Raw genomic sequence first — 24929 nt, 5'->3', positions numbered from 1 at the left:
GCTGAAGAGCTGAGGGACAGTGCCCCTAGGCCCAGAGTTCAGGCCCCACAACCAGACCCAAAAAAAAAAAGTCTCATGGAGTTTCCTGTTCAGGCTGGCTTTGAACCGTAATCCTTAGATCTCAGCCTCCTGAGTAGCTAGGATTACAGGTGCCCAGCTAATTCAAAATTTAAAAAAACAAAAACAAAATTTTAAAGCAGTAAAACAAGGAGCTAAAATTATTTCATAGCTTCAATTTGTATCTGTTAAGTGTTCATTTGCCCAAACAGTGTTTGTTATTATGTACAATATGCAGAAAGGTTTGCAACTTCATGTTAAGTGACCTGACTACTTTATTAGAGTAAGCCCTTTCCTTTTCCTTTTCCTTTCCTTTCTCTTCTTCCTTAACCTTCCTTCCTTTTTTTCTTTCATTTGTTCCTTCATTCTTTCCATTTCCTGTAAAAATTTTGTTTTAAAACTTCCTTACCATTTCTTGTGAAAAGGTTTTAAAACTTTTCCTCCCTCTTTCCCTCCCTCCCTCCCTCCCTCCCTGCCTGCCTGCCTCCCTCCCTCCTTCCCCCTCTCCCCCCCCCCACTTCTTGTCTGTCTTATCTGTCTGGTTTGTCTGCCTGCCTGCCTGCCTGCCTGCCTGTCTGTCTGTCTGTCTGCCTGCCTGCCTGCCTGCCTGTCTGTCTGTCTGCCTGCCTGCCTGCCTGTCTTCTGGAATGGAACCCATGTCCTTACATATGCAAGGAAAGAGCTCAATCACTGAACTATATCCTTAGTCTATAAATTTTTTAGTAGCACACTTAAAATTTTACTTTTTTAAAAATGTTGATACAAGCCAGGCACTGGTGGCTCACGCCTTTAATGCTAGCTACTCAGGAGGCAGAAATCTGAGCATCACAGTTCAAAGCTAACCCTGGCAAGAACATCCATGAGACTCTTAGCTCCACTTAACCAACAGAAAACTGGAAGTGGTGCTGTGGCTCAAGTAGTAGAGTGCTTGCCTTGAGCTGAAGAGCTGAGGGACAGTGCCCAGGCCCAGAGTTAAAGCAAAAAAAAAAAAAATGATGATACATACCTTATACTTTTCAATTAAGTTAGGCAAATGAATGGATTTATTTACTAATGGAATGTTATATAGATACTTAGATTATTTATAAAATTGTAACAGAGCTAAGCCCCAGTAGTTGCCACCTATAATCCTAGCTACTTTTTGTTTTGTTTTTAAACCAGCTCTAGCAAGTTTTATTAAAGAAGAATTATGTACTATTTACTTTTCTCCAATATGTTCTGGCATGCTTCTAATGATATCAGAATCACCTATATCAATAATAGCCAGTGTATATTCTGTAGTATTTCTCACATGCCATGTCCGGTTCAATATTATTGCCAGTGTAGTGATGGACACCAATTTTGGCAAACAGAATGATATTCTATTTCAGATTTCCTCAAGGCTGGGCAGTTGTGGGCAAGGATAACCGATTTCCTTTGCCAGAGTCTGCTGGTAACCCAGCACATACTTTCCACCTTTCCAAACAAGTTGGAGTCTAGATTTGATCAACTCTAGAGACTTTTGGTCTTCTGTGTGGCCACCATCTTCCTGTCTTAAATGTGAGAAGGCTCCCAACTGGAAGCAGCTGCCAAGATGGCTGGATGGAGAGAAAGAATCCTAGCTAAGAGGCTGAGATCCAAACAATTAAGTTTCAAAGCCAGTCTGGGCAAAAAAGATACTAGTTTTCTATCTCTAAAATAACCAGCAGTAATACTGGGTGTGTGATTTAGATAGTAGCTCACCATTGAAGCAAGCAAGCTGAGTATATGCAAAGCCCTAAGTTCAAACCTTCATACTACCAAAATAAATAAAAACTCTATGGAAACTCTAGTATGATAATAAGAGGAGAAATTAAGATATGAAACTGTAGTATTAATAGCTATAATATTTATTGTGTCCATATCTTCATAGCTGACTAGAAGTAGCCATATCAAGAGGTTAATAGGGAGTTACTGATCTGATAGTGAGACATGACAGTTTCTGCATTTTTCTTGAGTTTCTATGTATCCTAGTGTTCATGCCATAAATGCATATTAGTTCATTAATGAGGAAAGGTTAATTACCTTAAAATGTCAAAGAAGATATGGAAAAGTGCTTTTTGTATGTATTACTATTTATTATCATGACAGCTCTACAGTGAAGGTAGAAAGGTGGAAGAAGGGCTTTATTTATCCTACTTGGGACACTCAGATCCTGGCTGTATCCCTTGTAAGTCTAGCTCTGTGCGTCAGTTTACTTGCAGATTTCATAGTAATCAAGCTGCCTGTCTATGCCTCCTATATCTCAGTGCTATTTTCAGAAAGAGAAAATTTTCTTAGGATTATTAACCGTTGATTAGATAATGATGGACCGAAGTGACCTCTCTATAAATATTAACAATTTCATCTCTTTTTGAAGGTGATTTTAAAAATGGACCAGTTTGGAAATGGCCTAGAGATTGATCAGGCTCGGCTAGGAATGTGCAAGCAGCTTGGAGATGTATTCACTGAAGAGAAATTCCGTTACATGTGTATTCTTTCAGGCTGTGACTACCTCTCATCTCTGCGTGGAATTGGATTGGCAAAGGCATGCAAAGTACTGAGACTGGCTAACAATCCAGATATTGTAAAGGTAAGAGCAACTTACCAGAGCTACCAATTTCTGAAGCATTCAGATGTTTAGGTAATAAAGTTTAATACTCCGTGATATAAAAAGTCTGTGTTAATGCTATTAAAAGGAGAAAAATGACAAAAATGCTAGAACTTTGCTTTTAACAACCAATAGATGTTGCAAGGACAGTTTTTTCAGCAGCTAACAAATTCATGGTAATTTTTAAAATAAAGACTAGATTTAAGGACAAAAGAACTGGGATAGAATTAATGCTGAGCTCAGAATCTTGTGATTTTTGTCCTATTGTCGGGTAGTAGCAGTTCTCAAATATTTTGGTGTAAGAATCCCTATGATCTTAAAAGCTGATTGTAGGCCCAGAGATCAAGCCCCAGGACCAGCAAAGAAAAGAAAAGCTTATTTTAATAATTTTTTATGCATATCATAGGTAATTATATTCACTAAATTAGAAATTAAAATAAAGTTTAAATTAACTCACTTAAACTTAAGGATAAACATATACTTTAACATAAACTATATACTTGCATGAAAATAACCATATTTTTCAAAACTTAAAATTTATCAGAGGAGTTATACAATTACTGCACATCAAACATGACTTCATAAAGACTGCAAGATTCTCCTGTATATTTCCATTCATCTCATTTGATATCAGCTAGTACAGATCCACTGGGGAACTCAAACATTACCAGAGTTTCTCTGGTACCTTTACCTTAAAAGGAAAAAAAGTAATAAAGCTTATTCTCCACTTCCCTTTGATAGTTTTCTTAAAACGTTTAAAGTTACAGAAGAGAAACTTCATATTCTATTTCCAAGAGTACAGAGTACTCAACGTGAGTTTTCAGGGATAAATGTAGTGAGTGTAATTGAACTCTAGGTTATAGATAAAGGCCCGGAAGGGAGTTAAGAAATAGGGTTCGCTAGTCTGTGGTCTCTAGAACTTCCCTTTGTGAGTGTAATATAGTTATGTGTTGCTTAATGATGGGGATGTGTTCAAAGACATGAGTCAGTTAGGCAGCTCTGTCACTGTAGAAACATTATTGGTTGTGTTACACAGATTATGATGGCTATTACAGATTATGATGGTGCAGTATAGTCTATGGGGCCATAATTGTATAGCACTCTGTTACAGATCAAAACATTGGGCATTCAGTGACTGGGTGATGTTTAGTATTCCAGCCGTAAGAGACCATCATAACAGAAATTAGAATGTTGACTTTTAAAAATAGGATCTAACCAAGTGTAGTGGCTCATGCCTAGCGATTGGAGGCATAGCGGTTTGAGGCATGTCTGGATAAAAAGTGAGATTCCCGGGGGCTGGTAAGGTGGCTCAGTGGTAGAGCTCTTGCCTTGCATGCCTGAGGCCCTGGGTTCGATTCCTCAGCACCACATAAGCAAAAAGAAAAAAAGCCGGAAGTGGTGCTGTGGCTCAAGTGGTAGAGTGCTAGCCTTGAGTTGAAGAGCTGAGGGACAGCGCCCAGGCCCAGAGTTCAGGCCCAACGACTGGACCAAAAAAAAAAAAAAAATGAGATTCCCCCTCTCACCTACTAAAGCTGGATGTAGTGGTTTGAATTTGTAATCCCAGCTATGTGAAAGACATAAGTGGGAGGATCACAGGCTAGGTTTAGGCTAGGTCAAAATATGAGATACTATTTGAAAAAGAAAGCAAAGAGGGAGAGAGCATTTGCATAGCAAGTGCTAAGTCCTGAATTAAAAACCCAGTGCTATCAAAAAAACAAAAACTAAGATTTTGTTTTGTTTTGTTTTTAGGTTTCATATTTATTTTTGTCTTCTGGATTTAATAGACCTTGAGGATGAATTGTATACTTTTATGTCATAGTTAGAAACAAAGTTAATGCCTGGTTGAATTTTGGGTCTTTTGGCTTAATAAGAGAAAAACCAAAAAATGAGAATTAAAATGTTATGATATGGGTGTTTGCTGATACCGTTTTTTTTTTAGTTGTGTGTGCATGTATATGTATATGTATATGTGTATGTAGTTATGTGTGTGAATGTCCTGGGACTTAAACTCAGGGCCTGGACACTCTCCCTGAGTTATTTCTTTGGTTTCGTTTCTTTTGGTTGTTTTGCTCAAGGCTAACACTCTACCACTTGAATTACACTTCCACTTCTGGAGGTGAGAGATAAGTATCTCATGAACTTTCATACCAAAATGGCTTCAAACAGGCTAGGATTACAAGCATGAGCCACTTGTGCCTGACTAATGAAAGTAATTTTTTATGTTGATAAAAGCAATTTGGTTTTTATGTGAGAGTGTTAATCTTGAAGTTGATGCATCTTTAGTTGCAGATGAAATATTTTTATATCCATTATTAGGTTATCAAGAAAATTGGCCAGTATCTCAAGATGAATATAACAGTACCAGAGGATTACATCGAAGGATTTATTCGAGCCAATAATACTTTCCTTTATCAGCTAGTTTTTGATCCTGTCCAAAGGAAACTTGTCCCTCTGAACGCCTATGAAGATGACGTTGATCCTGAAACACTAAGTTACGCTGGGAAGTATCCTTTGTGAACCACTGTGGTTGAACTTTATGCTTCTTTATTCATTAGTAGTAGTGGTAGTGGACAAAATCATTGTATTTCTAAGAATACTGGTAGTAAAAACTTGCAGATTATTTTTTGCTTCTCTGTCATAGTAAAAATACCATGATTGCTCATTTAAATTTTCTTGCTAGTGAAATTTTAGACTAGGTTTTTGTAAATCTGAGGCTTACCTGCTGAGCATGTAATGGCTTAGACTGACTTGACAGGTACAGTCACTAGGTCATTTACTTATGGTGCACATTCCCAAGGTGGCATGTGAGAGAACTCCTTGTGGTATGGAGGGGTGTACTGGGCAGGTGAGTGCACCATTGAAAGAATGCCTTCCCATGACCTTCATGGCCAGTGGCCTTGGGAAGGACTAAGATAGAGCTTTTAATTACTTAAGTGGTAGCCAGGACTTTTTTCCTATCTCCCTTTGAAGAGGAGAAAGTGGTGACCCAGGGCTTTGTGTCAGAAGTTGGCCAACTCCTGCAAGGATACATAGAGACAGCAAACTATACCTGTCGTTTATAATAGTACTTATGTAAGTAAGACTTATTTAATCCTCAACTTCTTAAGATCTTCTCTTGACAAATGTTCTATTTTAGTACAGTAACATTTGGTTGTCAACAAAGACATTTTTCCTTAATCTTACCAACCTAGGTATGTGGATGATGCAGTAGCTCTTCAAATAGCACTTGGAAATAAAGATATAAATACTTTTGAACAGATCGATGACTACAATCCAGACATTACTACGGTAATATTTTAAGTACTGGTATAGAAAAGCATTTTTTAGTTATATGTGATTTAAAGCAAATCTTCGTTTACTAAGTATTTTTGAAACTTTCTGTGTCCATGTTTTGTGCAAGCACACATTGGAAACAGCCTCATCTTAGGGAAATTATCTCTCTGAAAATGTAGATATACCAGTTTTGAGCATTTTATGTGGCTATACCAAGTATTGGTTCTCTTTTTAATTTGTCTCACTCCATTCAGGTGTGGTGATATTGGGCATTATTAAAGTCCAAGCCTCAAAGCACTACCCTTGAAGAAAAATTTACAAACTTTTGTTTTTGTTTTTGTTTTTGCCAGTCCTGGGGCTTGAACTCAGGGCCTAGAGTCTGTCCCTGAGCCTCTTTGTGCTCAAGACAAGTATTGGTTCTCTTTTTAATTTGTCTCACTCCATTCAGGTGTGGTGATATTGGGCATTATTAAAGTCCAAGCCTCAAAGCACTACCCTTGAAGAAAAATTTACAAACTTTTGTTTTTGTTTTTGCCAGTCCTGGGGCTTGAACTCAGGGCCTAGAGTCTGTCCCTGAGCCTCTTTGTGCTCAAGACTAGCATTCTACCTCTTGCACACTACCACTAGCCACAGCACCACTCCCAGGTTTTTCTGTTTATGTGGTACTGAGGAATTGTACCCAGACCTTCATGCATGCTAGGCAAGCACTCTACCACTAAGCCACATTCCCAGCCCACAAACTTCTTTACTGATTGCTAACAGGAAATATTTAGTGAGCATTCTGGACATATGTCTTTGAAATCATTTCTGTTTTCTATTTGTATATGTTCCTTACGATGCTGTCTCTTAATATTTCTTAATTTTGGTCTCTTTAATATTTCTGTTGATCTTTTCTGTTCGCATTTCTTTTTTAAGGCCTTTAATTATCCCATTTATGCAGAGATCCTATATGTCTCTACCTCCGTCTTTACCCTGTCGACCAGCTTTGTACTTCTCATTGTCTTTTGGGTTTCCACATCAGTAGTTTCCTGTAACACCAAATCTATCCGTACACAAAGCCGAACATGTCGAGTCCCTTTAAGATTTCTGGCATTTTTCTTTTAGTACACTTCTTTTTGGGGGGGGGGGGCGGGGAGGTGGTCGGTTGTGGGGCTTGAACTCTGGGCCCAGGCGCTGTCCCTCAGCTCTTCAGCTCAAGGCAAGTGCTCTCTACCACTTGAGCCACAGCACCACTTCCGGTTCTGGTTTTCTGGTGGTTAATTGGAGATAAGAGTCTCATGGACTTTCCTGCCTGAGCTGGCTTTTTTTTTTTTTTAATTGTGAAAATGCCGTACAGAGGAGTTACAATTACATGGGCAAGGTAATGAATACATTTCTTATCAAGCATTGTTGAGTTGGCTTTAAACCACAATCCTCCATTCTCAGCCTCCTGAGTAGCAAGGATTATAGGTGTGAGCCACCAGCACCCAGCTTTGTACACTTCTTACACATATCTTTTAATGTCCATTTTCTTATTCTCTCCAGTAGAATGCTGTCTTTTTAAAGGTGAGAACTCTGATCTTCACTATCATAGTGTATTTATCACATTCATTTTTTGAATCAATGACAGTTGCATGATTTCTTATTTGTACAGACTAGGAAACTTGGAAATAAAATTTTTATTTCACTTTGATTGCTAAAGCTTGATGCTCTTTTTACATATCTTTTTTGGTTGACATGTTCTGTTTCCTTGTAACTTTAGTCTAAGTTTTTTTGTCTTTGCACACTAGTTCATTCCTTTACTCAACATTCATTCTAATAACTCACACAATCAAAAGCACCTGTAAAGCGCTCATTTCTTGGAGGAAAGAGATGAGGATATGTAGAGAGAAATATGTTAAAATTATGTAATAGAGAAGTAGTTCAGGATCTGTGTTCACAAAAGTCATACATGTAACTAACGAAGAAGAAAATGATTCAAGATAATTAAGGCAAATCGTTTTTGAGCATGTAGTATATCTCAGGTAAGTAGCACCTTAGACATAGTAGCTCATTTATATTTAAACAAGGCCTTGTAGTCGGTACTGTCAGTACAAATGAAGAAACAGAGGAAGGTTAGGTAACTTGCTCTGGCCACATATTTCATAAATAAGGGAGCTTGGTTCTAAGTCAAGGTTTTACTATTCATTCAAAGAGAAGCCAGTGTGTGTCCCTAGTTTGCAAAGATTAGTAGGAATTTTCAAGAGTGAGTGATTCCAAGGTGAAGAAAAGGGCAAATGCATAAGAGGCTAATATGCTAAGATAATTTTTTTAAATGTTCATTGTAGCTTGACAGAGAATGTCTTAAGTTCATAAACGAACCCAAACTCCTTGACAGAAAATAGTTGAGCCTGAAGAAGATACCCACTGATTAACTGATAACCAGTTGAGTATTAAAAAATCATCATTACCGTCAACTGAAATCAGCCTGCTCAGAAATGCTCATATTTTAGAGGTACATCTTTTCCTAGCCATAGTTCTTCTATTTTAATTTTATTTTTTCAATGTTCCTCTTTTTTGGGGTCTGGTCATGGGTCCTGAACTCTGGGCCTGGGCGCTGTCCCTCAGCTCTTCAGCTCAAGGCTAGCGCTCTACCACTTGAGCCACAGCGCCACTTCCGGCTTTTTTTCTTTTTGCTTATGTAGTGCTGAGGAATTGAACCCAGGGCCTCATGCATGCAAGGCAAGCGCTCTATCACTGAGCCACCTTTCTAGCCCCGTATTTTTTTTTTATTAGATATGAACCACAAAGCAAAGTGCCAGTGGCTCATGCCTCTAATACTAGCTACTCAGGAGGCTGAGATTTGAGGGTCACAGTCCAAAGCCAGCCAGGGCAGGAAAGTTCATAAGGCTCACCTCCAAACTTAACTACCAAAAAAAGCTGAAAGTGGAGCTGGGCCTCAAGTGGTAGAAAGCTAGTCTTGAGCAAAAGAAAGAGCTCAGGACTGGCATCAAATAATAAAAGAGAAAGGAAGGAAGGAAGGAAATGAACCGAACCCAAATAAGGTGGCTTAACTTTCATTACATGAGGAACCAACCTAGGAATGTATGACATGTTTCACAGGAAACTATAGGTTTAGTAAAGTTGAAAATTACAGTACAGATACTTCAAGAATTTTTTAGAGTAATTTAAATATATTTGAAACTTTTGTTGATATAAAGGGAAATTTGTTGATATTCTCCTTCAAGTAACCTTTTTCTTTATACTTTTTTTAGGCTGCCCATTGCAGAAGTAATAGTTGGAATGAGAAGGCATGTCCAAAGTTACCTGCTGGAAGTAGCATTTGGCATAAGAATTATTGCCCCAGACTTGAGCCGAGTAGTGCTTTAGATGCTACACAGTTGAAGGAAAAGCCAAGTACCTTGGGCATTAAACAAGTTATTAGTACCAAAGGATTAAGTCTTCCAAGGAAGTCATCTATGGTGAAAAGACCACGAAGTGGTAGGTATTGCATTATTGGTCATATTTAAATCATTGACAGACCTAAGGTCACTGAGATATTCTACTAGAAGTTTTATTTCTTAGCTTTAGACCTTAGATTTAGTCTCTCTTTGTAGCTGAAGCTGGCTTCAAACTTAGGTTTTCCTGCCTCTGCCTGAGTAGCAATTAATAGAGTATGTCACTATGCTCAACTGCTATTATCCATTTTATATTGATTTTTTTTTTTCTTCTTCTTCTTCTTCTTCTTTAGTTGGTTGTAGGGCTTGATCTCTGGGCCTAGGTGCGGTCCCTGAGCTCTTTTGCTCAAGGCTAGCACTTTACTACTTTGAGCAACAGCTCCACTTCCAGTTTTTTTAATGGTTAATTGGAAATAAGAGTCTCATGGGGACTTTTCTGCCCAGGCTGGCTTTGAACCACAATCCTCAGAACTCAGCCTCCTGACTAGCTAGGATTACAAGTATGAGCCATTGGTGCCTGGCTTTTGCATTGATTTTTCAAAAAAAAATTTTTTTTTGTATTAGCGTACATAATTTGTACAAGGAACATTTCATTGTGATATTTCCATATATGTATAAAACATATTCCAATCATACTCATTCTATTTACCCTTACTCTCCTCACCCTTATATTGAGTTTAATTTATATGTATATGAGGTGAGGGAAGGGATCATGACCTCTTCCCTTGTACTTGGCAGTCCATTTGTTAAAGCATCTGAGTGCTTTAGCAGAGTTATGGAAACGCAGCTAACCATGTTAAGTGTGAGTCTCCTTTGATCTCTTTATTAGTCTGTAATGTTATTCTCTCCATTGTTCTTTGCATCAAACACACTCTTGATAACTATAGCTTTATAGTCCTTGAAACCAGGTAGTGTAAGTCCCCTCGGATTGTTTTGGCTATTCCTGTTTCCTTCTAAGTTTTACAGTTAGCTTGTCAATTTAAAAACAAAGGCTATGTGTATCTAGTTGAAGCTATAGATCAGTTTGTAGAAAGCTGTCATCTTAGCAATACTGAGCATTTTGATCTGTTCTAGTCTTCAGTGCTCTGTCGTTCTTAGTTTGCAGATCTTGTACATCTGTTGTCAAACATAGTCTTACAATTTTTTTATTGGTATTATAAAGATAATGTACAGAGGGGTTACAGTTACATACGTCAGGAAAATAGTACATTTATTTCTGGACAATGTCACCCTTTCTCTTTCCCAGTTTTTCTCCCTCATCCTCACCCACAAGTTGTATAGTTCATTTTCAGCATAACATCAGTGAATACCATTGCTGCAGTTGTTTACCCTTTGTCCATTTCCCCTTACATTCCCGAAGACATATAAACAGAACAAAAGAACAAAAACAGCAAAAAAGAAAAAAATCCTTGTTTCCCTTTCCTGTAGTTCATTTCAATAAATATTATTTTGTATGGTCAGATGCACATATGCATTGAAACATATTTTTAAATTTCTGATTGTTTGATGCTTTTGTAAAGCATTTTCTTTCTCTCTCTTTTTTTTCTTTTTCCATGGGGCTTGAATTCTAGGCCTGGGCGCAGTCCCTCAGCTCTTTAGCTCAAGGCTCGTGCTCTACCACTTGAGCCACAGCGCCACTTCCGGTTTTCTGGTGGTTAATTGGAGATAAAGAGTCTCACAGACTTGCCTGCGCAGGCTGGCTCTGAACCACAATCCTCAGATCTCAGTCTCCTGAGTAGCTAGGATTACAGGTATGAGCCACCAGTGCCCCTCATTATTTTCATTTTTATTGTGATTTCCAGGTTTTTATTTGTAGTATACTGAAATGTAGTTGATTTTTATATGCAAATCTTAAATTTTGCTACCTTGCTGAAATTATACATCAGTTTGGTTATTTCTTATTGTCTGTGAGGTTTTTCTAATGGATGATCATGTCACCTGTGATTCGTTCTCCTCTTCCAATTAAGATCTTTTATTTCATTTTCTTCACTAGAACTTCCAATAAAATGTTGAACAGAATGCTGACAGTGGAGCACTAAGGACTGAGAACAAGTGACACTTTGACCATAGAAAATAATTGTCTCTTTTATTCTCTTATTTCTTTTCCTCTGCTACCTGACTAACAAATTAAAACAAAGCTCTTTGCAAAATTTTAGCAAATAAATACTTTTTTAAAAAGTTAAGTAGTGGGACTGGGAAGGTGGCTCAGTGGTAGAGTGCTTGCCTTGCATGCATGAGGCCCTGGGTTCAATTCCTCAGCACCACATAAGCAGAAAAAGCCGGAAGTGGGGCTGACGCTCAAGTGGTAGAGTCTAGCCTTCAGCTGAAGAGCTGAGGGACAGCGCCCAGGCCCAGAGTTCAGGCCCCACAACCGACCAAAAAAAAAAAGTTAAGTAGTTGTGCAAAAGGGTATCAATTCAATGGGTCAGATTATGAGTATAGTGCATTGTGATTGGTATCATCCCGTCTATTGGTCTCCTCATCTTTCCTAGTAGTACTTACATTTTTAAGCTGGGTATAGGCTACACATCTTCGCCCAAAATGTTTTGTTTCATTGTGAATGTAAATCTTTTTTGTGACAGTATCTCTGAACTTTTATTATACAAAAATACTTGGTTAGCTGGATGCTGGTGGCTCATGCCTATAATCCTAGCTACTCAGAAGGTTGAGATGAGGATTATGGTTCAAAGGCAGCCTGGGCAGGAAAGTCTATGAGACTATTTCCAATTAATCACCAGAAAACTGGAAGTGGCACTGTGGCTCAAGTGGTAGAGCGCTAGCCTTGAACTGAAGAGCTGAGGGACAGTTGCCCAGGCCCAGAGTTAAAGCCCCATGACTGATCCCCCCGCCCCCCCAAAAAAATACTTGGTATACTTGACACCTTCTAGTTCCTTCATTTTCTTCCTCTACTATTAAGATAAACTATTTGTTTTTTGTAGTAGGCTCCTCTAGTAAGTTCTTTATGTCAAGTAGTCTTATAACAACCATTTAGCAATGGACATGCACGCTTACACATGTGCACACAGAAAACCTCAAAATATTGGTATAATTTCAGTCTATTTTTAGATATCGCAGATATTTAGAAATAGCCATTGTGACCCTCCTAAATTTCTCTCCCAAGCTCAATGATATTCTTTATTGAGGCTGTGCTTTGGATTCACACAGTTTTTTAGTGATTGTATAACTGTAACAGTGAGTGTTAATTCTTCTTTGCTGTAGAATATGTCAAGTATTCCCAGTTGTAATATTCTTTCTATCCATCATCCAGACACTGTTGTATCTCTGCAAAGTAAGAGTATATTAGCTTCTATTATCCTTATGCAGTATTCTGAGTTTGTAATTGAATTCTTCAGTTTGATGTTAAGGTCGGCGTGGTTATATTTTGAAACTTAAGTGATGGTTGGTCATCCCTATTGCGGTAATCTTTATTTTACTTTAGTTTAGCCTGTTCATTTTTTTAAAAAGTCTTTGTGTTGTCTTTTAATATATAGGTCATTTGAAAGAAAAATATGTCTCCTGGTATCTTTTAATGTTTTGGTTCCAGTGTGTTTGCTTGTATAATGTTTAACTGATTAGAAAACGTATAGGAGGCTGGGATGTGGCTTAGTGTAGAGTGCTTAAAGTATGCATGAAGTCCTGGGTTCGATTCCTCAGTACTACAAAAACAGAAAAAGCTGGAAGTGGTGCTGTGACTCAGGTGCTATCCTTGAGCAAAAGAAGCTCAGAGACAGTGCCTGTGCCCTGAGTTCAAGCCCCAGGACTGGCAAAAGAAGGAAGAAAGGAAGGAAGAAAGAAGGAAGGAAAGAAAGAAGGAAAGAGTATAGGAATCTTATTTTCAGACTAACTACAGTAGTTGTCCAATTTGTTGCGTATCCAGGTTGCTAATGTGCAGTCACTACAGCTTGTTATGTTACATAAATCTACTAGGATGGTATGAGAGATACTGAGGTGTTTTCTGAATTCAAAATATGCCCAGCTTAAAGAATTCCTCTAGATCGCTACACGAACAACCTTCCTGTAATAACGTGAGATCAGTCTGGTGTGGCTGCATCTTGGAAAAGCCTTCCTGGGGATCCTAGAATTTGTGTTGTTGTTCTGTGGGGTTTTTTTTTTTTTTTGGTTGTTGTTATTAGTTTTTCTTTTGAAGGACCCTGAGCCCCCTGCATCATAAATAGATTAAACTTTTGGCAGAGATGAAAATGTTTCTCTGTTTCTAAGTTTTTAGTGCTGGGGTCATGTCTGAAGTGGTGCAGTGCTTGCCTAGCAAGTGCAAGGCCCTGAGTTAAGGAAGAAAAAGGGGGAGGGAAAGGGAGAGGGAGGGAGAGAGGAAGGGAAGGAAGGAAGGAAGAGAGGAAGGGAAGGAAGGAAAGATCTTTTAAAAGTTGAGGGCTGGGGCTGGGAAGGTGGCTCAGTGGTAGAGCACTTGCCTTGCATGCCTGAGGCCCTGGGTTCAATTCCCCAGCACCACATAAGCAAAAAGAAAAAAGCCGGAAGTGGCGCTATGGCTCAAGTGATAGAGCACTAGCCTTGAGCTGAAGAGCTGAGGGACAGCGCCCAGGCCCAGAGTTCAGGCCCCACAACTGGACCCAAAAAAAAAAAAAAAAAAAGTTGAGGGCTTTTTATACCTTCAACCTAATTTGACCAACTTGTTAAAGATTATACCAGTGTAATCTCTATGTTTTATCACTGTAGTGGAAACTTACCAGGCTCTGAAAATTTGTTGAACTAATTTAAAGCATCTTACATATCTCTGTGTCTTTGTCTCTCTCAGGCTTTAACTTTTTGTATTGTCCAACAATATGCTTTATTCCAAAACCACAAAATAAATTTAACACACCAGTCTTTCAGGTTTTTATAGCTAGGTAATAAGAATATTTATCAAATTACTATACTATAACACAACCTTCACATATACTCAAAAATCATAACATCCATGAAATGAATACATAGCTGCTGGTTTTTTGGATTATTTTTTAAAAGTCATCATATTTATAATGTAAATTGCCCCTCAAAATTTGCATCTAAAGTATTTGAAATAATAAGTATTTAGCCAAACAATTGATTATGCCCTGAAATTTTAGTTGAGGTAATTTTATGTAAAATTATGTAACTGTTTGACTAAATGTTAACTTGTACATAAAATTATCAAACATAGCTAAGATATTTGCTTTTAAATCTTTGTATTCCTATCTGTGAAGCATTGTGTGTTTATTTTTTAAAGTATGGCTCAAGGTGTTGCCTAGGTAGTAGAGCAACTGTCTAGAATGCACAGTTTTCATCGCTGGTACTACAGAAAAAAGTACAACTGCCCTTACAATAGCCAAAAAGGGACTGTGATGTTGAAACCTAATTTCCAACTGTAGGGGAAATAAAGATTTACAAGTAATTTTGTTTTTATTTAGAAGAGCTGTCAGAAGATGATCTGTTGAACCAGTATTCTCTTTCATTTATAAAGAAGACAAAGAAAATTAATTGTGGAACCAATAAATTACTCAACTCTTCTGAAATGCTTGTGCCTGAACTGGGAGATGAAAGTACTCTAACGAAAAGCTTAAAGACGCCACCGAAGTCAAGGAATAAATTTGCAACATTTTTACAAAGAAAAAATGAAGAAAGTAGTGCAATTGTAGTTCCAGGGACTAGAAGCAGGTATAGTTATATCTTCAAAATGTTTTTTATCTGCTATATTATATACTTTATTAGTATTTATTTTCTCCCGAAATTGAGTCTAGAGGTATATGGGTTATAGGATTTAACATGAACTGACAATTCTGGACATGTTGGTTTGACTTAGCGTATTTCCATTTTGTGATGGAGTGAAAATGATGATGCACTCAGTAACTGTTGTACATCAGTTCTGAATTTTGGTCTTCTATCAGATCCGTGGTAGATGAATGTGATTCTCTCATGCTAGGTATCAGCAGCAAGCCACAGCTTTCAGCCACCTAATCATGAGGGGTAACAACTGATTCTCTTCAGTAGGTTAGGTATACTAAATGTACTTTCAGCTTCACAGCATTTTCAGTTTACACTGCGTTTATGACACTTAAGCCCAATGGAAGTTGGGAGATTTCTATATTGTCTTAGTTCTGACCTAAATGCTTTGCTGTTTCTTCCCAATTAGTTCTGCAATCTGTCCATATAAAATCCCAATTGGACCAGCACCCCTTTGGTTACATTTTATATTACAGAAATTCTGTTATTTGGGCAATTCCCTTTTCCTTTTTGGCTATACCTACTTTGGTAGTTTTTTGGGGAGCTTTATGCCATTTTATTCTTGAGAAGCTTATAGTTGGGAAAAAATGTCATACAGTACCGTCAGTACAGTGGTTAAGGCATGTGTACTTAAAAATTATTGTTTTAAATGGGTGATGTTATAGTTACATAAGGTACATAAGGTATAGTTACATAAGTCAGGTTAAGGGTACATTTCTTTTGGGGCATTATCATCCCCTTCCCTCACGTTCTCCCAGTTTTTCACTCCAATCTCCAATTTTTTATGGCTTTTGAAAGGTATCAATTGATGAGGCAGAGGATGGATAGGGTAAGAGGGAGGAATGAATATTGGCAGTTCCTATTTAGGGTTAAATGAATTATGAGTGAAGCGGACCAAGACTGAAGCCAACTGTCTTCACAGAAGACTCAAACAGCTTGAGAAAAGCTACTTCTTGCTGTTCTTACTACCAGAATACAGGCTGGGGAAAGATGATGAGTGATGAAATTTTGAAGTCAGTGTAGTTTGGGGACTAGAAATGTAGCTAAGCCCTAGAACTAGGCTGTCTGTATTTCTGTTTTCTTTATTCATGAGATGTTTGACTTGAACAGGGGATGTGCACAGAAGGGAATCCTACATTGTTGGTGGGAATGTAAACTTGTTCAACCACTTTGGAAAGTAGTATGGAGGTTCCTCAGAAGACTCCACATAGAGCTCTCCTGTGACCCAGCAATCCCACTTTTGGGCATTTACCCAAATGATCACAAATAAGACCACACTAAAGCTACCAGCACGACTATGTTTATTGCAGCATTATTTACCATAGCTAAGATATGGAACCAGCCCAGATGCCCCTCAGTAGATGAATGGATCAAGAAAATGTGATATATATACACAATGGAATTCTATGTCTCCATCAGAAAGAATGACATCACCCCATTTGTTAGGGAATAGAAAGACTTGGAAAAAATTATATTAAGTGAAGTAAGCCAGGCACAAAGAAACATAGGTCCCATGGTTTCCCTTATTTGCAATAACTAGTATGTATCTGAGACAAGCAGAAATAGTCAGATAAGTTGATGTTAGGCAAAATGAACCCCAAGGTAAGGACTCAAATGATTTTTTCTTTCTTGTGATTGTTTCTAGCATATTTATAAGATGATTTCTTTGTTGCTTTGTTTGACCCTCCCCCAAGGTATAACCCCTGCTTTCACTGTATTTGATTTTGGTGTAATTTGTGGAGGGGAAGGGCAAAAACAAACCATTTAAATAGGGATACAGGTGGACCCATTGAAACAATGAGATGTACAAGTCATTACATTAAAAAATGAACTTTACAACTTTGGACGGGCACGGGTGGCAGTGGGTGGGGGGTGGAGAGGGGAAGGGATGGGAAGGGGAAACAGGAGGAGGTAACAATGCTTGATAAGAAATGTACTCATGGGCTCGGAAGGTGGCTCAGTGGTAGAACGCTTGCCTTGCATGCCTGAGGCCCTGGGTTTGATTCCTCAGCACCACATAAGCAAAAAGAAAAAAAAAGCCGGAAGTGGCGCTGTGGCTCAAGTGGTAGAGCTCTAGCCTTGAGCTGAAGAGCTGAGGGACAGCGCCCAGGCCCAGAGTTCAGGCCCCACGACCGGACCCAAAAAAAACAGAAATGTACTCATTACTTTGCCCATGTAATTGTAACCCCTCTGTATAGTATTTTCACAATAAAAAATTAAAACAGAAAAAAGTGAGGAAAAAAGGACTATGTGCATGACTTCAGTGGTAGAGTACAGTCTAGCAAGTGCAGGATTTAAACTAGTACTTTCTCTCAAAAGAAACCAAAAAAGGAGGCTGAAGCTAACAGTTGTAACAACTTCAGAGGTTATTGGGGCTTGAACTCACCCTGTGATGCTGTCTAATACCTTTTTGCTCAAGGCTAGTACTCTATCACTTGAGCTACCCCTCCCCTTCAAGTCTTTTGATGGTTAATTGGAGATAATGCTCTCATGACTTTCCTGCCTGGCTGGCTTTGATCCTTGATCCTCAAACTTCAGCTTCCTCAGGATTACAGTCATGAGCCATCCATGCCCAGCAACTTCAAATTTGAAAGAATTAAGTGAGTATTGTAAGTAAGTTCCCTAAGACAATGACTGATCAAAAATACCATGAATGGTCTTATTGTCTGCGTGGTAGTACTGGCTCAATCCTTGTTCAGTCTTATCTCCAGTTAACCAGGAAGCAGCTGCAAGTAGAGGTAGGCTGAGGTGGTAGAACATGTTGAGTGAAATAGCTAAGGGATAGCACCCAGGCCCCGAGTTCAAGGCCCAGTACCAGCAAAAAAACATTCCAACTTTGATTAAAATCCAAGACCTATGTTGTCTTTATTTATCAAATTAGTTTTCTGTGAGACATTTTTTAAAGGAATTGGACTGTAATTCCATTTTGAATCATTGTGAGATCCTTTTAACCTTAAAATACTTGAAATAATCCATTCTTTCCATTTCGTGTTAGGTTTTTCTGCAATTCTGTGGATTCTGCTAACTTCGCACCAAAGACAGTCAACACTCAGTCTCTAAATGACACTGCTGTCACCGATAATGCTGCTAATCTTGGTGATTCAAATTGTCCAGACCTAGAAGACCAGAAGTTGGTTGACACAAATATCATGCAGAATTCAAGGGACCAGATTACTGATGATGTGACTGTGTTTGCTGATGAAGAGTCTCAGTCTACCAAAACCAGCGAATTCACACAGAGCATTTCACCACCCACGCTGGGGACACTAAGGAGTTGCTTTAGTTGGTCTGGAAGTCTTGGGGATTTTTCAAGAACTCCAAGCCCTTCTGTAGGCACAGGCTTGCAGCAGTCTAAAAGGAAGAACGATTCCCCTCCGTGTCTGCCTGAGAACAGTGCTATGTCTGTTCTGTCTCAGCCAAAGAGTGATGAGTCAGGCGATGAATCTCAGCTTTTACAGGAAACAACCTGGTCTTTACAGTCTCAGGAAAGCACAGTGTCATCCCCACACAGTTTAAATGCATCAAAACTTTCTCAGCCTTCTAGTAAGGATTCTGATTCAGAGGTAAGTCATATCATAAGCCTTGGTTTTTTAATTCCATATGGAAAAGAAAATAACTTGTTATCAGACAACTGAAAGAATTATCTACAACTTTTCATTTTAAATCTCATTTGATCACATTTCATTCCTTGAACTTCTTCGTATCTGTCATGCTGGGAAGGTGGCTCAGTGGTAGAGTGCTTGCCTTGCATATCTGTCATGCCTTCCACATCTGGACATTTGAAACATAATTCTGTACTTCCTTTGACCACTTTGGTAATGGCACCGTTCACACCTAAGCAGAATGATAAACTGAATGGAGAGTTATTTTAAATTTATTCATTAATCTGTTGCTTTTTTTGTATGTGCCAACAATGGGAGCATGCTTACCGGGCTCTGTTGCTCATGCCTGATACTTTACCACTTGAACCATACCCTTCCTTCCAGCTTTTTCTGTCTATTTAAAGATAAGAGTTGTAAAGAAATGGCCTTATTGATGTGTTGATATCTGTTATATTTTAGTACTTCAGGAAAATTTTTTTTTAATTTCTGTTAAATTTCCTGAAAGACCATTATTTTTACTTTGTTGTCAATTAATAAAAGCACCCTAATTCCTTATTCTATATAAAATACCTTTTATTCTAGATTTAATTTTATTTCTTAGACCAAAAAAGTCTAAATCTGTATTGTTCTTAAGATCCAATGACGTTTTCTAATGACATAATGACATTATAACTTTCTGGAATCTTAGTTTAAGAACTGAGCTTATCAGTATACCCTGTTTAATCATCACCAAATATAATCACTAAGTTGTAAACACAATTAGACCCACAGTAATATATAACATTTTGATGTCTGATAATCCAAAAATTGAAAAGAATATAATAAGTTAGTATGCCTTGAAAGTACATACTTAAGTTCTCCAATAAAATAAATTTACTAGATTCAAATTGAAGAAAAAAAACCCATGCTAAAACCTTGTGACCTTGTGACTTATTTTTGTGTTTTTAGGAGCAGGCCATTTTCTTTTTTCTTTTCCATTTTCTTTTCCTTTTCTCCACTTTCCTCTTAGTTGGTCCACAGTGAATAGGGCCTGCTGGTCTGGCAGTGGTACTACATCCAATGTGGCTTGAGTTGTTTCATAGAGCATCACTATTGGAGGATCCTCACAAGTTTGCTGAGCTCCTTTTAGGCATTGTTTGCCTTTGTCCAGCATACATCTTCCTGTTGCACCTATTTCCTAAGCTTTCAGCCAGGTTATACCAGGCCGTATCAGTTCACTGGCAGTGGGCTGGTCGTGTAGACAGAACACCATACATTTTTTGTCTTCTGAGCTAAGTAATCCTCATCTCTCCTACTCTGCTACAAAAACACTTACTGAATCACTTCCTGGCACCTACAGTAAATTCTTCTTAGGATATTTACTAATTGCAAAGAAGTCTATCAGCCTGGGACCAGTGGCTCCTTAGCTACTCAGGAGGCTGGGATCTGAGGATCTCAGTTCAAAGCCAGCCTGGGCAGGAAAGTCTATGAGACTCTTATCTCCAATTAACCACCAGAAAACTGGAAGTGGCTCTGTGGCTCAAGTGGTAGAGCACTGCCTTGAGCTGAAATGCTGAGGGACAGCACCCAGGCAGAAAAAAAAAAAAAAAAAACAAATTCAATCAACTCTTACAGTTAATATAAAATTGGTATGATCTTTGATTCCCAGAATGTTTCCAATAGCCACAATGCCATTGAGATTTTGTTGTTTTGTTTTACTGTGTTTTCTGAGGCTTTATTTTAAAGCTAATTTTCATCCTATGCTTCTGAAGAAAATTTTTTGCTTCAGTATTGGAGCCTTCGGTTGATATTTCATTGTGGAAGCCACCAATCATAGATTCTAGTCGGAGGTCAAAATAAATCTTAGGTTCTACCCATAACCCTTACTGTAAGAAATACTTTAGAACGGGTATTACGATGGTCCATGCCTGCAGTCTCAGCACTTGAATTGGGTGACATAGAATGATCACAAAGTTGAAGAAAACTAGGCTAAACAATAGAGACTCTGTCTCAAATAAGTAAAATTTATCCCAGAGTAGCCATATTAGTGTCTGTACAAGTTAGTGGGGTCTTATTCATCTTGAGTTGTTTAAATATTAAAATGGATAGAATCCCAAGGTAAAAACTTAACTCAAAAAATGCTCCTCTTTGAAACATGCAAAACGCTTTCATTCATTGATCTTTTGAGCAAATCTTCCATCTATAGGAAAGTCATGCGTGATGAAATTAGGGGCCAGGGGGAGCAAGTTATCCTCAAAGATAAATGTTTATTTGACGTAGTGCTTGAGAAAAAACACCCTTTTTCTCTTTATTTTTTTTGCCAGTCCTGCAGCTTGAACTCAGAGCCTGGGCACTGCCCCTGAGCTTCTTATGCTCAAGTTTATCACACTACCACTTCAGCCACACCACCACTTGTATTTTATCCTGTTTATGTGGTACTGAGAAATCAAACCCAGGGCTTCATGCATGCGGAGCAAGCACTCTACCAAGTCACATTCCCAGCCCTGAAAGCACATTTTTTGGTTTTTATTTTTTGTTATTCTTTTTTGTTTTTTGTTTTTTTGCCAGTCCTGGGGCTTGAACTTAGGGCCTAGGCTCTTAGGCATTCTCCTTGAGCTTCTTTTGCTCAAGGCTAGCACTCTACCACTTGAGCCACAGCATCACTTCTAGCTTCTTCTGTTTATATGATACTGAGGGACCAAAGCCAAGACTTCATGCATGCTAGCTAGCAAGCACTCTACCACTAAACCACATTCCCAACCCCTTTTTCTCTTTCATATAGACCATATTGCACACTTAGAAGAGATGTAGACCTGCACTGGTTCAGTGTTTCGTGTTTAATAATGTATGAGAATGTCCTCTTTTCCATAATAGACCTACATCCTTTTAATTAGGTCTATTTTCTGTGACATTGTATTTTATTTATATTGTCTTTCTTACTCCATTTATTTTGTTTTGTTAAATATTAGTTGCTAAAAATCCATAGTAAATTTTTATTTTTGTGTTTGATCTGGGAATCTAGGAATCTGATTATAACATTCAGTCACTTGATAGTCAAGGTAACCAGAACTTCAAGCAACGTTTATCTCATTTTTCAAAGAAGGACACACTTCTAAGGAAGAAGGTAAAACTTATTTATTTCTTAATTTCAGATGGAGAAATATGAGCAAAATTAAAAACTACCGTGCCTGTATTCAGGATCTTTAAAAGATGTCTACTTCCAAATTTTCTAGGACAATACTTTTTACTGTAGATATTTTTTCCTATTTTGTCTTATACTATATAGAAGATATTTTTCAATGTAGTTGCTTAGTTATTATAATAACTATATTCTATACCATTGTATGGGTTATATAATCCTCTTTTTAATCACTTATTCTTTTTTGCAGGGGTGGGGGGCGGAGATTCTGGGGCTTGAACTCAGGGCCTGGCCACTGTTCCTGAGATTTGTTTAAATTTTTTAATTTTATTTTTTTGTCAGTCCTGGGGACTAAACTCGGAGTGTAGGCATTGTCCCTGAGCTTCTTTTTGCTCAAGGCTAGCATTCTACCAGTTGAGCCACAGCACCACTTCTGGCTTTTTCTGTTTATGTGGTACTGGGGGCAAACTCGGGGCTTCATGCATATTATGCAAGCACTCTACCACTAAGCTACATTCCCAGCCCTGTCCCTGAGCTTTTGTGCTCAATGCTTGTACTCTATCACTTGACAACTCTATTAGTTGGAGACTTTTCTATTCAAGTTGGCTTTAAACCTTGATCCTCAGATCATAGCCTCCTAAGTAGCTAGGATTACAGGTGTGAGGCACCAGCACCCAGCCTATAATTTATTCCAAAACCATTTTTGGTATGGTAAACAGCATTGCAACCAAAATGTTGTGGGTGTATATTTAAATGCCTTTTTAAAAACTAATTTGTTCGGAGGTATTGTGATTGAAAGCTTTGACAAGAATTGTCAAAAGACCTTTTAAGAACTGTGAACTGCTGGACACTGGTGGCTCATGTTTGTAATGCTATTTAGGAGGCTAAGATCTGATGATCACTATTTGAAGACAGCCCAGGCAGGAAAGTCCAAGTAACCACCAAGCAAAGCCACAAGTGGAGCTGTGGCTAAGTGGTCGAGAGCTTAGCCTTAAGCAAGAAAACTCAGATTTAGTGAACAGGCCCTGAGTTAAAACCCCAGGACTAGTACCAAAAAAAAAAAAAAGAACTGTGAACCTATGATTAGCCAGTATTTTTTGTTTCAACTTTTTCATTCTTTATATATTCTCTGCTATAGTAATCAGTTGGAAAAGCTTGTTTTGTATACTTCTTTCTCTCATTGTCATAACACAGCAACAAAGCTTCAATGTCTCCATAATGTTCACATGACAGAAATGAACCATCTAGTGGGAACATGCCAATAGTGGTTGAAATAAATTATGCCACACTTATACAATGGTAGAACAGACAACTAGTCCAAAATAAAATTCAATTGTACATTCCAGTGGAAAAATCTCCACACTGTACCATTAAGTAGAATGAAGGAAAACAAACTAACAAACATGCTTTACTGCAGGTTTCTGTAGAAATGACTTAATGCAGGTACTGGAACTGATAACAGTAGTTGTTTTTCTCTGGAACAACAGGCAAAGAGGAAATGAATGAAGCTTGCCTTTCTTTCACTTCTAAATGTTATACCTTTGGTACATCATTATGTTAGAATCATTGTGATCATTTCTTTAATAGACATATAAATATATTTTTATGCATTGCTTATGGAGTACGTTTTGGTTCTACTTATAAAGAATGTTTTGAAATTAATTACAGGTAATGTTAAAATGGGAATTTAAGGTCAGACGTGACACATACCTATAACCCCAGCACTTAGGAGGCTCAGGCATATAGATCATGAGTTCCTAGACCAGCCTGGCTTATGTAGCAAGACTGTGAAAACCACAAGTAACAAAACCCACATTTAATCCTCAGGTTCCTGGGCTACATAAGTCTAGTTCTGCAGAGTCTCTTTCTGCAACCAAGATCAAGCCCCTAGTACCAGCACGAGCCAGTGGACTGAGCAAGAAGCCAGCAAGCATCCAGAAGAGAAATCATCATAACTCTGAGAACAAGCCAGCATTGCAGATAAAAATCAGTGAGCTCTGGAAAAATTTTGGATTTAAAAAGTGAGTTTCCTTTTTCCTTATTCTGATTAGGATATACTTCTGCATATAATTAGTTATGGCCTTATCTGACAGTTCTTTGTGATTCCATAGACTTTAGAATCTGTGTTAAACAAATTGAATTTTTAGATCTAGAGCGTTTCAACTCATCTTATTTCTCAGCATTGTAATGGGAATAATGTTTTCCCCAGGGGTTTAGAGGGAAATCACTGAATTTATATGATGAATTCACCAGATTTGCCATTTTAGACAGTTACTTTACCATATGAACCACATCTCCAGCCCTTACCAGAACTACTTTTTTTTTTTTAACCATAGGACTTCTTTATATTAGATTTCATTTTTTTTTTGGTCAGTCATGGGGCTTGAACTCTGGGCCTACGCACTGTCCCTCAGCTCTTCAGCCCAAGGCTAGTGCTCTACTACTTGAGCCACAGCTCCACTTAGTTTTTTGGCAGTTAATTGAAGATAAGAGTCTCACAGACTTTCCTGCCCAGGCTGACTTTGAACCTCAATCCTCAGATCTCATCTTCCTGAGTAGCAAGGATTACAGGCGTGAGCCACCAGCACCCAGCTAGATTTCAATTTATAGATTTTTTTTTTTTTTTGGTGGGGAGTCAGGGTTGGTCATTTAGAAATTTTAAAATTAGGGGCTGGGAAGGTGGCTCAGTGGTAGAGCGCTTGCCTTGCATGCCTGAGGCCCTGGGTTCAATTCCTCAGCACCACATAAGCAAATAAGAAAAAAGCCAGAAGTGGCGCTGTGGCTCATGTGGTAGAGCACTAGCCTTGAGCTGAAGAGCTGAGGGACAGCGCCTAGGCCCCAGAGTTGAAGCCCCATGACTGGACCCAAAAAAAACAAACAACAACAAAGAAATTTTAAAGTTAATGTTTTGTCATATATGAACTCATTTTGGCTTTTTAAGGTTGTTAAAAAGAGTGAAATGAGTGGCGTTTTATAACCTGTGATCTCCACTATCTAGCTATATAGACCTTGGCTAAGTTCTTCCATCTGTTTCTGCCTTTGATCTGTTTGGATATAATAATTTTGTTGAAGTGTATGGCCCCTTATGTTTATAATTAGAGGTGCATATTTTAACAGCCTTTGTAGAAAAGTAAATTTTC

At 38.2% G+C, this 24929-nt stretch overlaps 1 protein-coding gene and 1 pseudogene across 1 annotated transcript in view; one reads left to right on the top strand and one right to left on the bottom strand.

Annotated features, from left to right (window-relative positions):
- Exo1 (exonuclease 1) overlaps positions 1–24929 on the top strand; it is a 35633-nt gene that overhangs the window by 7645 nt on the left and 3059 nt on the right. The window contains exons 7-14 of the mRNA XM_070034073.1: positions 2435–2647; positions 4982–5169; positions 5857–5953; positions 9172–9397; positions 14757–15003; positions 18065–18632; positions 21673–21774; positions 23617–23810. Of these exons, the coding sequence (XP_069890174.1) occupies positions 2435–2647; positions 4982–5169; positions 5857–5953; positions 9172–9397; positions 14757–15003; positions 18065–18632; positions 21673–21774; positions 23617–23810 (1835 nt within the window). The remainder of the gene's footprint in view (positions 1–2434; positions 2648–4981; positions 5170–5856; positions 5954–9171; positions 9398–14756; positions 15004–18064; positions 18633–21672; positions 21775–23616; positions 23811–24929) is intronic.
- Positions 1256–1831, bottom strand: LOC138835670 (large ribosomal subunit protein eL30 pseudogene; annotated as a pseudogene).

The sequence above is a fragment of the Dipodomys merriami genome, unplaced genomic scaffold (assembly GCF_024711535.1).
Source record: "Dipodomys merriami isolate MVZ:Mamm:240054 unplaced genomic scaffold, mDipMer1.0.p SCAF_24, whole genome shotgun sequence".
NCBI lineage: Eukaryota > Metazoa > Chordata > Mammalia > Rodentia > Heteromyidae > Dipodomys > Dipodomys merriami.
Note: the sequence above shows the minus strand (reverse complement) of the source record. Positions and strands in the feature narration are given on the sequence as shown.